Below are 15,803 nucleotides of genomic sequence, written 5' to 3'. Positions count from 1 at the left end.
GTTTTTCTTTCCCAGTGAATCTGTACACTGACTTCTTAGCAAAGTGGGCAGAAGCATACCCTGGGGAGGTTCAAGGTGATGGTGTTTGCACCCCCACCCTCTGGGGAGAGTTTATGCTGTACCTCTCCCTCCAAATAATTCTGCTTACAAGACACCAATTTGCCTTGCCCCCTGGGAAAAAAATCTCTTATTTACTCCAAATGAGCCTTACCACTCCATTACCAATACTTAGAAGATTCCTCAAACACTGAAAGCAAATTGTAAGATTTTCAAGAGTGGCTCACTACGTAATGAGAGAAGAAATCCACCAAGCAATCCACAGCCAATTGGAACAAACACTGACTGCTCTGTAATAAAACACCATAGCATGCTGTATAACACAGACCTGACTGCATGTCTCATAAAACACTTGATTTTCCAAATCACCCCATCCTTGTTGCTGTTTGTATGTAAAAGCAGGCAATAAAGTAGATGAACGGACTTCAGGCACAGCTTTCTGTGGTCGAGGGAACCAGTGCAGACAAACCTGCAGAGCTGTCATTATTCCCACAGCCCGCCTTATGAAAAGCTTCCCATGGTCCCATTCCCACACTCCACACTCTGCTTGCAGCTCACATTATATTGCAATTTCCTCTTCGAGTTCTTAGATTTGTCATATTAAATTGCTCAACTATCATTTGAACTGAGAGTTATGGCCAAGACGTGATCAGCTGACTAAACACCAATGTGTAGGGCGGGCAGGCAGTTCAGGAGGCTCGTGTGCAGCTAGCACTGCTGGGATATAACTTGGCTGTTCTCTTTATTGCTTATAACTTTCTTGTCTGTGTCAGAGCGCAGAGAAAATTACTGCAGAGTCTAAAAACACTGTCGGCTTCTAATATCCGGCTTCTTATACACAAACACATAAAGAGCCAAGTTCTATTTCTGCTGCTAGGCTACTTTCTCAGCCCCCCTGTTTCTAGATTTTTCACACTTCAAAGACATGGCTGTGAAGGAAATCATGCTACTGGGCTAGTGGTAAGGCAAACATGGCCCATGAATTGGGTATATGTTCAAAGCTCAAATATGTCCTAGAGAAGCAGAGTTTTAGAATGTGTTAAACTCAACAAGTGTTTAGTGAGCACAGTAAGAGGGTAGCGTTCTAGACAGAAAAGTAAAATAAAATAAAACAGAATACAAAAGTAATGTCGGTAAATCATCTTGTGGCGAAAGCATTCTTTGCATGAGGAGAATTTCCACAGGACATCTGATGCACCATGACCATTTGGACCAGAAATATGGACAAGGACTTGATTGGACGATACGCATCTCCTCCCCCCAACTTTTTCTTTTTAAGACAAAGTCTCCTAATTTAACTCTGTCTGGACTGAAGCTCACTGTGTAGACTAGGCTGGCTTCCACATGGGTTTGCCAGCTTCTGCTTCACAGAGGTGCAAAGTTTAAAAGCAAATGGGCCCACCAGTGGATGTGTCCTATGGGATGGACTTTGGTGTTAGATGTATTGGCTCAAGCACTTGGGAGATGAAAGAACAAAGATCAGGAGTTTGGGGCTATCTCAATTACAAAGTATATTGAGGTCAGCCTGTGCTACATGAAACCACGGGTCCCTAAAAGAGACCTACAGGCATTTCCCCCCAACCCGTGCATGCTCCTGCTCATGTAATTTGTAGCTAACCAGCTAACAATTTTATCACTTAAATTTTTTTCTATTACGTATTCATAAGCACAGTGCCCTGGGATGTAATAAAGACTCACACAATGGGTGGCCATGTACATGCGTATTTCTATTTAGGTAAATGGCTCTTGTTACTTTAAGAAAGTAAAATGAGTAATTCTACATCTCTACTTCCCTCTTTGTTGATTTGAATCAATTTCCTTTGTGCTACAATCTTTTCTCATGTTTTCAGCTCCTGTGAGAGCCTTGGTAATTCATAAGCTATCCAAAAAGCAGTCCTTGAATTATGTTACTTCAAAAGTTTGCAGGGAGTCCTATGAATTCCTAAAATTATTTGACCCAGATAAGGCTCACAATCTTTGGATGTGAGATTGTGACTCTCAGAACTGAATTGCAGATCTTCGACCAAAGATAAGCTACTAAAATACGAGTCTCAGTCAAACTAATGTATTGGGCTCACTGCTTCGGTCAGATTCAAAGGTGACCCATGGAAATGAGCAGATGGACAAGAAAACATTCTTTGCTTTGGTTTCTTAATAGCCTGTAGTTCATGAGGGCAGTTGATTGACTTTTTGAGTGCCAGTGGCTAAAGAGATCATCCTGTTGATCCGTGGCCAGGCAGATTTGGTCCCCAAAGCATCTCAGATCAATAGAGTTATTTTGCTTTGGAACTAGGCACTTCACTCATTTTAAGAACTGAATCAAAATAGGCCTGGCTGCACTTTCTTTCAGCAACTCTTCGGCTGTGTCCCCAAAAGTGGTATATTCTGTCCTCTTGATAAACTGATTTAAATAGTGATTGCCAATCAGAAAAAGGACCGTTTACTAAACAGCCATGTTTTGAAGAAAGTTAGAGAAATTATGTAAAAAAATATTCCCCCACAAGAAATTAATTATTTGTAGCATTCTATGTAGTCTCAGAACAGGAGTTATAGCATTGACTACGAAAGGTAGCCCTCCCCCATAAGTACTTCCATGTCACCATTGCCGGATAGACACTTTCTAACATATGCTTTCCCATGCTTCAAACCTGTGCTGGTCATATTTCACGCTATTGCTAGTTGTTATCTATTTTAGACAATTCAGAAATATTGATTAATATTACAAGGCTTTATCTCCTGGCATTTTTATACCATAGGTGGAAGTTAAACGGAACAGATGTTGACATCGGTATGGATTTCCGCTACAGCATTGTTGAAGGCAGCTTGTTGATCAATAACCCCAATAAAACCCAAGATGCTGGGATGTACCAGTGCATAGCAACAAACTCTTTTGGAACAATTGTAAGCAGAGAAGCAAAGCTTCAGTTTGCTTGTAAGTAGCTGTTATATTGCACCTCTAATGTTTCTCTGAGCTTGTGTACACTGTATGAGTATACTTTATAAACGGTACCTTCTGAGAGAGACCACATGGACTTCAATGAGGCATATGATAGTTTCATATTTTATTTCTATTTAGAAAATAGTTTACATGACTAATGAACTATAATCATGGGAGGAAAGTGGTATTCTCATAAAGCCTGAGATAGTTTGCTTATGTGATCATTTGGTTATATGATGATTTAAATATGTGGATATCTATGCATGTGTTAGAGTTTGTGCATGATAAATGCATGCGTGAGACATCTATAAACATTAAACAGAGCAACTGTAAAAATCCAGTTGAATCATCAGCAACCTAGTAGTTGATAAAGAAATACTTTAACAATAAAATTCGGAGTGGAGGTGTAGTTTCACTGTCAAATCACCAATAAATCCTATAATTCTCTGTTTTGTTCAACACAGTGGAAAATCAAGTGCAATAATGAATGGTGGAGATAAAGTTTATTCACCATTTATACTTTTATACCAAATTAGAACACAGAATAACAAATTGCCAGGTCTTCAGATTAGCATTTAGTGAAAATCTTTGCCTGCGTGAAGGGAATTAGAATTTAGAAATAGAAACCTGAAAATCAAAATCTTTTAGTAGAAACAGAAAGTACACATTCTGCTGTAGACACCTTGAGAATTGCTGTTCAGCTAGAGGTTTAAGGGTGTGTATATCTGCATACGATTATATATTCCCTTGTTTCAGATCTCAGCTCATACGGCAGTATGTTAATATCAGAGGTTTCATAATTACTAAGTCGGTTGGTAGGAGCACCATAGAATATGCTCATTAACAAAACCCACTCTGGGAACAGAATATCACAATACCTATTAGAATTCAGCACTTAATCTTTTATTGCTTTTTGATGGCACATTTTTTGGTAATTGATAATGAATTTTCTAGAAATTTTATGTATATTGTAAATGTCTCCTGAGATAGTCTTTAGTTTCTTTAGGTAAGCACCATAATAGGAAGATAGTATATCTGATTAAGGGCCACAGAACCAATGCACATATTTCTGAGATAGTGTGTCTGCTCATGTTTTCATAATGAGAGATAAAATATGTAGTTTTATTTGACAAAATAATTATGAAATTACAGCATTATATGTCTTTAGCATAGGGAAAATCATTTGATTAATTATGACTCCTCTCTTTTTTTATTTCATAAAAAAATTTTAACAGTGGCAAAAAGAGGGAAGGAAACTATTACCAGCAAGTTGACTTTCTAATATACATTTAAAAAAATTTAATCACCCCTCAATGTTGACAATACATTGGTATTATCAACAAAATTGTAGAGACAGGATTTTATATTCAAGAATAGTTCTTTAGATAGAATGGAATAGTTTACTCTGAGGACATGTTCCTTGGCTTGTCCTTAGAAGGGTTTTCCTAAAGACAAACATTTGAACCCCTTGCTTATTCTATGTCACCAATGACTTAAGGGTCTGTCAAAGCCTTCCCGGATTGTTGCTGGCAGTCCTCTCGTGTCATGGCTGTGGTTCATGTGTCTGCATGTGTGTCTGTTCGCTCTGTATGTGTCCTTCCCAAATGGCCAGAAGAGAGCATTGAATCTGCTGGAACTGGACTCCTAGGCAGTGGCTATGTGTGCTGAGAATGGAACCTCAGTACTCTGGCAGAGCAGCCTGTGCTCCCAAAGGTTGAGTCATCCCCCCAGCCCATTTCCAGTTCTCACTATATGAAACTAGTCTGTTTTTAAATATGGGAAACTATATCTTGTTCTGTAACTAATTATTTTCTTTCAAGTCCTTAATGAGCACTTATCTTCTTGAAAAACTTGTGTGAATTTGTTTGTTAAGTTATAGTCATCAAAAGAGCACTACAAGTTTTTATATGTGCCATGGCCTTTGCAGAAGACACTAAAGCCAATATTACCATGTTGTGATCTTCCACTGCAGCTAATGTAATAAGCATCTTGTTTGTTTTTTAAAGGGCTAATATCATAGTATAACCTTGTTGTTAATTACAGCTTATCCAATTATTTTATGTTTTAAATTAATTCAGAATATAGTATTTTTTTCTGTTATATATCACTTCTCAGCCCTAGTCCTTTCGTCTGTCACATTTGAAATTGTTTGAAATATATAATTTTTCAGCTACCCTTCCTACTTGGTAGCGTCCCCTGGGATACTATGCATTCCTACTTTAGGGTCAGGAGTAGCCTGTCTCCCACTATGAATTTCCTGATATGAAAAGTGCTGAGGGCCATATTGATCTCTTTCTCCCAGCTTGCTGAAAACTAATGGTGAGTTCTAGGCCATTCTAAGCCACAGAATAAAATATTGTCTTATAAGAACAAGAAATATGATTGGGGTACAGGTTAGTTGGCATCAGTGCTTGCTGAGCAAGTTTGACGTCATGGGTATGATTCAACACTATATAAAATTAAATGCACTTTTATTTTATATGAAATATTAATTACCCTCGTAACACTATCAGCCAAAACTGTGTCCCTACTGGTATGTGTTGACCATAATATCATGTATGCCGTAGAGAATTTTACTAAGACAAGGTCAGGTCTAACCCTTACATTAATAATCTTTGTACATTCTTATTGAGCTAGCTGAAAATTTAGCTAATTATTCTATAATTGAACCCCAAGTTTTATTTGCCCTTAAAGCAATAAAAATTTTCTTATAAAAGCAAGATGTACTGTCTCTTCAGTGTTCATTCCTGTCTACGGTCTCTCTTCATCTTGGAGCCTTGTTTCGACTATTTGTCATAAAACAGTGAATAATATTTTTAAAAATGTAAATTAGATTATTCCACTTTTTTGTTCTATGCCTTCTGCTGCACCTTGAAAAATATATTGCCATGTCTTATTTTAACTTCTAAAAAAACACACACACACACACACAAAAAAAAAAAAAACCCTACTCTTTTGGTACCACAGCCTTTATGCTTTCGTTCCCTTTATCTGATACCTAGCACATCCTGTTCCAAAGTTTCAATTAACTGATTTCTTAAAATCTACCATTCTTGACTTCAGTATAATGGTCTGTGGCTAATATATCTGAATATTTGGTTTCCAATTGGTTGACTTGTTTGGAAGGATTAGGAGGTATGACCTTGTTGGAAGAGGTGTGTCTTGAGGGACTAAGCTTCAAGGTTTCCAAGCCCATACCAGGCCCAGTGCATCTTACCTCCTGCTTATGGGTCATATAAGTTCTCACCTATAGCTACTGCTCTGCTTCAGTGCCATGCCTGCCTACTTGGTGCCATGTTTTCCATTATAAAAGAAACAAGCCAACACTCTGAGATTATAAAAAAGCTCACAATTAAATTCTTGCTTTCATGAATTGCCTTGGGTAGGGTCTCATCAACAGAATAGTGGCTATGACACAGCCTAACAGATATTTTCCATACATATTTTTTTTTGTAAATAACAAGAAATGTTTCTTTTAATTTTCTCTGAAGTGGTCCTGTATAGCCCTCAAACTCAACCTCACAGTATCCTGATTCCCTTCCCAAGATTTGATAAAACTTAGAATGATTGCTTATTTTCCTGTTTGATTTTATTTCTTCTAATAGCATCTTCATCCTAAAAGTCCTGAGATCAAGGTTTCCAACCTATGTTTGTAGAGGCTCTATCAGTTTACATTTATGAATGTAGATATTCCTTTGGTCATACCCATTTAGTAATAAGTATGTCTCTAAGACTAAGCTGGGGAAGATGAATATTTACAAATACACACAATTTATATTCTAGCCATTTCTTAGAGCTAAAATTCCTCATTATTATTCTATAGCAATCAATATTGGGAGATGTTCTTCCTAGACGTTTTAATTAAGAAAACATAACTTGAAAGAGATTGTCAATGTCAACACACACACACACACACACACACACACACACACACACACACACACACACACACACCAAAAAACAGCCCTCCAAAAAACCAACCATACAGCTCTCACATCGAAGGGAATAAATGATAGTTTATATAGTTTATTCTGAACCAAATCTAAATGACCATAGCCAGAGAAACATAAGTTTTAGTCATCCAATGTTCCATATTTCCTCATGGGAGCGGATTCATGGAGTTTTTATAGCAATGTAATGAACAAGGTTATCAATAAAGGCATTAGCAGTAGTGACTGGGTTTGGTGGATGTATATGGGATGGATCCACAAGTGGGGCTGTCTCTGGATGACCTTTCCTTTAGCTCTGCTCTAGTTTTTGTCCCTGTATTTTCTCCCATGAGTATTTTGTTGTCCCCTTCTTAAAAGAACTAATGCATCCACATTTTGATCTTGCTTCTTCTTGCTCTTCATATGGTCTGTGAATTGGATCTTGGGTATTCCAAGCTTTGGTGTTCAGAATATTCATTAATCGATGAGTGCATACCTTGTGTGTTCTCTTGTGACTGGGTTACCTCACTTGGGAAGAAAATTTTAAGTCCATCCATTTGCCTAATAATTTCATGAAGTCATTGTTTTTTAATAGCTGAGTAGTGTACTCCATTGTGTAAATGTACCACATTTTTTATATCCATTACTCTTTTGAAAGATATTTGGGTTCTTTCAAGATTCTGGCTATTATAAATAAAATTGTGAACATAGTGGAACATGTGTCCTTGTTATATGTTGGAGCATCTTTTTGGTGTAAGCACAGGAATAGTATAGCTGGGTCTTCAGGTAGTACTATATCCAATTTTCTGAAGAACTGCCAGACTGATTTCCAGAGGGGTTGTACCAACTGGCAATCCCAACAGTGGAAGAGTGTTCTCTTTTCTCCACTTCCTTGTCATCTTCTGCTGTCACCTGAGTTTGTGATCTTAGCCATTCTAACTGGTGTGACATGGAATCTCATGGTTGTTTTGATTTGCATTTCTCTGATGACTAAGAATGTTGAATATTTCTTTAGGTACTTCTTGACCATTTAAAATTCCTCAGTTGAAAATTCTTTGTTTAGTTCTATACCTTATTTTTAATAGGATTATTTGTTTCTGTGGAGTCTAACTTCTTGAGTTCTTTGTATATATTAAATGTTAGTCCTCTATTGGATATAGAATTGGTAAAGATCTTTTTTCAATCTGTTGGTTGCCATTTTGTCCTATTGACAGTGTCCTTTGCCTTATAGAAGCTTTGCAGTTTTATGAAGTCCCATTTTTCAATTCTTGATCTTAGAGCATAAACCATTGTTGTTCTATATTCAGGAAAATTTTTCCTGTGCCTATGTGTTCAAAACCCTTCCCATTTTTTTTTTTCTTTTTTAGTTTGAGTATATCTTGTTTTATGTGGAGGTCCTTGATCCACTTGGACTTCAGCTTTCTACAAGGAGATATGAATGGCTAGATTTGCATTCTTCTGCATGCTGATTGCCAGTTGAACCAGAACCATTTGTTAAAGAGGTTGTCCTTTTTCCATTGAGTATTTTTTGCTCCTTTGTCAAAGATCAAGTGACCAAAGGTGTGTAGGTTCATTTCTGGGTCTTCAATTTTATTCCATTGATTTCCTGCCTGTCTCTGTACCAATTCCATGCAGTTTTTATCTCTATTGATCTGTAATACAGTTTGACGTCAGGGATTGTGATTTCTCCCCAGAAATTTTTCATTGTTGAAGATAGTTTTCACTATCCTGTATTTTTCTTATTCCAAATTAATTTACAAATTACTTTTTATAACTCCATGAAGAATTGAGTAAAAATTTTTGATGGGGATTGCATTGAATCTGTAGATTGCTTTTGGCAGGGTGGCCATTTTTACTATATCAATCCTTGTAATCCATGAGCATGGGAGATCTTTCCATCTTCTGAAATCTTCAATTTTTTTCTTCAGAAACTTGAAGTTCTTGTCACACAGAGCTTTCACTAGCTTAGGTAGAGTCACACCAAAGTATTTTATACTATTTGTAAATAATGTGAAGGATGTAGTTTTTCTAAAGTCTTTCTCAAACTTTATTTTTTTGTGTAGATGAAGACTACTGATTTGTTTTCAAAATTATTTTCAATTTATTGAAACATAAAGTTAATATTTGTATAATAAATAAAATAATGAATGTAGGGAAATTCTATAAATATGATTGAGTTATTTTTCCCTGAGTATTTTTTTCTGAGCATTTTATTTTCTGAGTATTTTTTTTAATTCTTAAATATTAGTGCTCCTTTCTGACCACATTGTTTGTCACATACCATTTAAGTAAGCCAATTTTCACATCAAGAATCATTTGATTTTATGTCTGAAAGAAATTTACAAATGTTCTAGCTTATATCCTTATAAAAGTGAAAACAAAGATTTGAGTAGATGAACTATTCATTGTTATTACATAGATAATAATTTACATAGCCAAGGAACTACAGCCCTCAGCTCATCGTCCTGTGCTGCCTTTTTGGCTTCAAACTAATCTAGTTCATAAAAAAAAAAAAACCTTTAATCTTGATGTAACAAATCATACTATTAGATCACACGATATACTTTGGATTGTTTTGTTCATGGAACAAGTATGTAGAAGTAGATTTATGATTTCTATTTTAAGGTTTGTTAAAAATTATCTCATGCTTCTTTGGTTGTTATAGTGAGCTGGATAATTTCTTATTTTGCCACTTAACATCTTTTACTTGGATTAATTGACTTCCAGAAAATTTCAAGTTCACTGGAGATGATACATCTAAGAGTAGGTTTTCATTGTGCTACACAATGTCTTTAGAAGAGAAATTTTTCAGTAGAGCATAATTCAAGATCTTTTCATGAGATATGAGCCCTTTCATGAGTATTACTTATTAGAAGGACTTATTGCAGTGTAATTTCAAGAGCACTTTTCATTTTGTTGTTACTTGATTGATTTTGTTTGTTATTTGTTTGTGTTTTGGTACCAACTATCATGGGAACTAAAAGTTAGTCCACATGGGGTTATTATCTGGTCTTAACAATTATCTCCCTGTCTACCACTTACCCTACAGCATTCTCCTCTCTCCTTTCATCCTTCAGTTGTACTATAGAACAACCTAGGGCTACAGAAAGAGATTGACTAAAAGTTGGCATATAGTATACTTTCAATAATAATTTGAATGAATGAATAAATAAATGAATGGATGAGTGAACGAAAAGTAAATAAGTGTTGAATCACCACATAGGAATGAGCGACTACAGTGTTCAGGGGTTTTCTTGTGCACCTATGGTGTGCTCTGTGGGTGTATCCAAGCCTTACCATGTCAAGGCTAAGCAAAAGATGATTGGCATTTAATTACAAATGTGAACCTGTGCCCGATGGGAAAACATAACCCAAACCAAAAAGACAACTTGTGTGAGATACAGTCAAACTGAGATTATGCCTGGCTTCAGTGGAATCTTCTGGAATAGCTTTTCAAGTGTGCCTCTCTAACCCTCATCCGTTTTCTTCTATGTGTCAACCAGAAAAATCACATTGAATATTGTAATCATTATTTCACAGGAAAAGTGCATCAGTGGTCAAAGATAAGAACAGAGGAGATTTATTTCAAATCACTGCTTCTACAGCATAATGATGGGTATGTTTACATGAGGTAGCTGCATGTGTAGAACAGAATGCTGCTACTTCATCCCCAAGCTTCTATGCTTCTTACTTCTCCAGCTAGGCAGCTTATATTAGATCTACAGGAGGATGAATATACAGTCAACAGCATGAACATTTTCTTTAACATGTAGACATGGATCTCAAGGTTCAAGGGATATAGCTTTGTACTACATTAGTTTCCAAACATGAAAAAGGCTCCGAGTTTTATGGCTAGCACTGCCAAATAGCAAACAAACAAATTCAGATGTGCATCTCCCCACTTGTGAAATCATCATTAAAAATTGAGACAAGTATGTTGGTACATTGGTACATGTTATAATTTTAGCTCTCAGAAAGCAGAGGCAAGAAGTTTGTGAGCTGGAAAGCTGCTGGGACTATGTAGTGCGTTCCACGTCAACTAGAACCATAGAGAGAAATTCTGTTTCACCAAAAAGAAAATAAAATGAAAAAAAAAAAAAAAAAGAGAAAAGACAAGCGGAGGAAGAGAACAAAGGAACAAAGGAATAAAGAAAAGAAGGAAGGAACAAAGGAAGAAAATAAAGGAGGAAGGGAGGGAACTAGGGATGGAACAAAAGAAAGAAGGAAGGAAGGAAGGAAGGAAAGAAGGAAGGAAGGAAGGAAGGAAGAAAGGAAGAAAGAAAGAAAGAAAGAAAGAAAGAAAGAAAGAAAGAAAGAAAGAAAGGAAGGAAGCAAGGGAGAAAAATCAGGCTGAGAATTTGGCTCAGTGATCCATTTCATCTATTTCTTCAATTGCAGCTATAGATCAGGTGATCTAATTTTTTGAGGTGAAAACACTCAGCCCTTAGAGATGCAAAGTCTCCAAAGAAGACCTAGCCTCAGAAAGTTATGCAATGATTTCCACCTTTTCTCTCTTTTTTTCTCATATTTCACTCCCTATCCTGTCTCTTTGAAATAATGATGGTAGGCTTAGATGTAGTCACATTAGAATGAAAACATGGACATAATTCTTTGGAATCAGCCTCAGCTCCCCTGGATGTCTATGACCTGGGAGAAGGTTTCTCCCTACTTCAGATACCCATAAGATGGAGGTTAGTTACGTTACTTCTTTGGCTATAAGAATACAATAAACTAATGATTATAAAGCCATGTTTTAATAAGGTTCAATAAGACATTATTATACCTTTATCACTCTGTGTTGGATATTAAGCTAAGCATTCTGGAAGCATTATCCTACTTAAGTCCCAACCAAACCCTGAGATTTGTAGGCAACTGAACAACTTGCAAATTGAAATCCCTACCCAGGATAAGGAGCAGGAGTGAAATATCAGCCTAGGATCTAATACATGAGCAGCATCCAGTTATCCTGCCCAACTTAAAACATTTCCCTAAAGCACTTTGCATTCAAAGCATTACCTTGGTTTCTTGATAAAATCTACCCTTGATAGATACAAATAGAATTTTTACTGTATTTATTACCTTTGCTGTAGTAATTTATAATTTTGTTTAACATTTTAGTTATAGTCTTAATACCATTGTACTGTCAATTTGCTCTGAACATGAAAATTCATAATGTTGTATGCCATAATTATGCATGTTTGTGACTTTAATTTTCATATAATTGGTTTCAAGTTCTATAAAGAGAATAATTAATAACAATATTTCTGCTTGAAAAATTAAGCAAGTTTTCAATTTATTTCAAGTAGCGTTTAAAACACTCCACATATTGATATCTTTGGCAAACAACGGTGGGTGGGTAAACTGATATCTCCAATCAGAACATGACATATTGCACATTTCTTACTCTCATATCACCCCTCCTTTACAGATGACAAAGATGTACTTTAAATGTAGATTATGATGAAGAGCCTTTAAGAGAATAACTTAATAACTTTAGATCCTAACTCATCCAAGCAATAGCTTTATAAACATTGTTTGGGGCCTTCTATTGAGTTCGGCTGTTTTATATCTGTTCAGATCCACAGAACATAAGACCAAAAGCTATTCATCATCTCAAGTTGTGGATGACTATAATTCATTCATAAGTGCTGTTCATGGTACAATTAACTCCTTTAACAAAATTCAGTTACCTGCCTACTGTCAGAAGGCTGACATTGTCTTGGCATGCGCCTCTAGTACTAGGACTCTTGTGAAATCTATGTGGGCTTTTACCTCTCTCTATTGACATCTGCCTTGAGATAGAAGAGGATAGATAAGTGCCAGGGATGTTCCTGAGCTCATGCAGTAGGAAGAGGACAGAAAGCAAAACAAAGAAAGAAAGAAAGAAAGAAAGAAAGAAAGAAAGAAAGAAAAATAGAGGAGATAAATGGAATTGAATACAGAAGGCACTCCATTTTGGCTTTCTTTTTATGTTAAATAGCATATGTGTCTCTCAGGGTAAAGTAATTAAAGCCGGAAGTGTAACTCCGTGGCAGAACACTTCCCCAGTGTGTATTCAACCCCCAGTATCACAGTAGAAAACATAAAACCCACTTTGAGGGCAATTCCAGTAGCTTTTCTCACTTGTGTCAGTCATCATGGGTTTGTGTAGTGAAGCTGTCAGATGGAGGCACAACAGCTGATGAGATCCACGGATGGCTGCTACAGGGGGCCAATACAGGACCTCCATCCCCTGCAGGGTGGAGGTGGCTTGGGACTATAATAAAAGAAAAGAGATGAGATGGAATATTCCGAGGTTTTTCCTATCTCACCTTTATCCCATAATCGTCCTTTGGACTTTCTATAATATTCATGTTCATTGTTTGAAATATTTTTTTAAATTGGCTGTGAGTTCATAGCTAAATTGTAGAATGGGCACCCAGTGGAACAAGAGCCGGGAGTTTGGTAGTTGGCCAGCTTTGTGACGGCCTTGACAAGTTTTTAATTAGGAAAGCTGCTGAAATAGGCAAACTTTTGTTTCTGAGCAATAAAATGTTGGTAGATGGCTGTTTGGGTAAATAATTTGTGAATTATTTAGGTCAATGAAAACTTAATGAATGAACATTTGGGTGTCAAAACTGAAAACATTTACAGTGCAAGCTGGTTCATCAATGTAAGAATACTTTTTTCTTCATATTTGACTAGTTAGAAGAACTCAATCCAGAACTGCTGAGTTTTATAAAAAAATCTTCTCACAAAAACAAATTCATTGGTGGAGACATTGAAGTGATAACAGGTGTTGGCTGAATATTCAGTAATATGTACCTCAAGAACACAATGTTTAAACAGATGCTAGTCGGTTATACTTATTAGCTATTAGATGTATCCCCTTTCAGCCGTCTCATAGCTGTCATTGGGATCTATTATGTAGAGTATAGTACTTTACGGTTTAAGAAAATCAGCAAAGTATTGGTGTCTTTTAAATAGCAGAGACATCCTAAGAACACGACAAATATGAACATAGACTATCAGTAGAAAATAGATTATCAATGTGATTCTAAACAAGATTGCCCAGGCATATCACTTTGAAAATGGATGAAAGTAAAGTTAGTTTATTTTCTGGGGGTGGTGAACGTCAGTAACATGAGAAAGAAACAGAGCACATGAGACATGGATGAAAAGTGTTTTAGAGAGGGACCAGGTGAGAGAGCAGAGATGGAGAAGGAGTGTGGGAAATATGATCAAGTCTCATGGTAAATATACATGGAAATCTCACAGTAAAATTTGACGAAGAAAGAACTGTTTCAAAATGAACTGATAGAAGCAGTAAATTTGCTAAAATATATATTGTTTAATGTTATTAACTAATAATTTAGTAAATAAAATTATATAATTTTAGTTAACTAATGATAACTATTTTTGAAATCAAATTCTTCAATACTATAGGTTTGTATCCAGGGAAAGGGGGGACATGCATCAACCTTACTCCAGCTACACTGGTCTTTTGTCAGTCATGTATGCACATAGATACTCTCTTGGGTTTAATCTGAAGTCTGGTTGACTATCTTTAGTAAGCTGCATGGTAACTACTGCTGAGAAGATATTTATTTTCATTCCCAAATTCTTACATTAAAATCCTGACTTCCCAAAGTAGGATAAACTGCCTCATAAAATCTTTTCTAAGAGCATCTTTGCTCCTGCACCCTTGAAAAGAGGATATCCTACAAATCAAGACAAAGGCAGTCACCAGATAGATGCCCATTCCCCTCATACCTTGATCTGGAATGCTGTTCCTTTCTATTAATTTAAAGTCAGCCACCCACTCTATATTGTGCTACAGCAGCCTTTATCAACCAGGTCAGTGAACCCCAAGTGACACATGTATTTGCACACTGTAAGCATGGACCTGTCTCTTTAAGTCTTTTCTGCTATAATTGAAGATCTAGAGATGAGATCATCCAGGGATACCGGGTTGATCATGAATCCACATAAAAGAAGATGTACAAAAAATTGCCGCCATAGTTACTGCAAATGGTACAATCTGGGAAACTGTGAGCACTTGTACCCAACAGAAGCTGGGGCGAGCAAGGGAGACTCCCTTGGGCCTTTAGCCTGAACACAGCTTTGCTGGCACATGTAATTTGGAATCCTAGCCTCTAGTGTTTTGGAAGGAAAAATAAAAGAAAGAAAGGTCTCTGAAAATGCCACATCCACTAACTTCTGGTTGGTAGTCTCAGAAAATCACCAGGCCAGTATGCACACAGGTCATTTCTGCTCCTCTGCTGAGACTGATCCAGAAATGACAAAACGGTACAGATGATGAGAATAGAGTGGTACTTTTATTATTTAGCTGCACTAGAGTAATAGTTAAGGCCTCAGTTAACAGGAATTTATCTGTGGATATTTTGCACAACACTGCATTTTACCATGGAGAGCGTAAGAGGGTGTTGAACTTTATGTAATAGTGTAATTTGACCACATAATGACAGTGGTCATTGCAGACATTCAGAAAGTAACCTTTCTTGTTCCCCAGCACGTTTCATTCTCCCACTTGGACCAGGATTGGTCCTCTCTCTTTAGAGGGCAATAATTTGAAGTGATTCAGAGGAGGTTGTTAGCCCTGGGTCCCTCTCTCTGGACTTCTCGCTTTCTCTAGGTCATTCTCCCTGAATTTGACCCCTCTGTCTGGCATTCTAAAGCCCCAGAAACTGGCTATTAGCACATTTAGAATGTGTCACCTACCTGCAGCTGGAACAGTTCCAGTGTAGTCTCCCAGGCATTGTTATCACTCATGCTGTGACATTTAGAGCCCCCCAAAGCCCCTGTGTTAGCGAGGGTTAGCTATCAGCACTTCTCTATCAGTACTTTTCCTGAGTGAGCTGTAATGTGAGAGAGCCATT

At 36.8% G+C, this 15,803-nt stretch overlaps 1 protein-coding gene across 4 annotated transcripts in view; it reads left to right on the top strand.

Moving 5' to 3' along the window:
* The window catches only part of CNTN4 (contactin 4), a gene marked incomplete at both ends in the record, with an annotated part of 500,648 nt that overhangs the window by 160,552 nt on the left and 324,293 nt on the right, over positions 1–15,803 (top strand). For all 4 annotated transcript variants that reach the window (XM_080914740.1, XM_080914738.1, XM_080914739.1 and 1 more), the window contains one exon: positions 2,814–2,989. In XM_080914740.1, the coding sequence (XP_080770866.1) occupies positions 2,814–2,989 (176 nt within the window). The remainder of the gene's footprint in view (positions 1–2,813; positions 2,990–15,803) is intronic.

Source organism: Micromys minutus (genome assembly GCF_963924665.1).
Source record: "Micromys minutus genome assembly, chromosome: 3".
Lineage (NCBI taxonomy): Eukaryota > Metazoa > Chordata > Mammalia > Rodentia > Muridae > Micromys > Micromys minutus.
The sequence above is the reverse complement of the archived record's forward strand: the minus strand, read 5'-3'. Positions and strand labels throughout refer to the sequence as shown.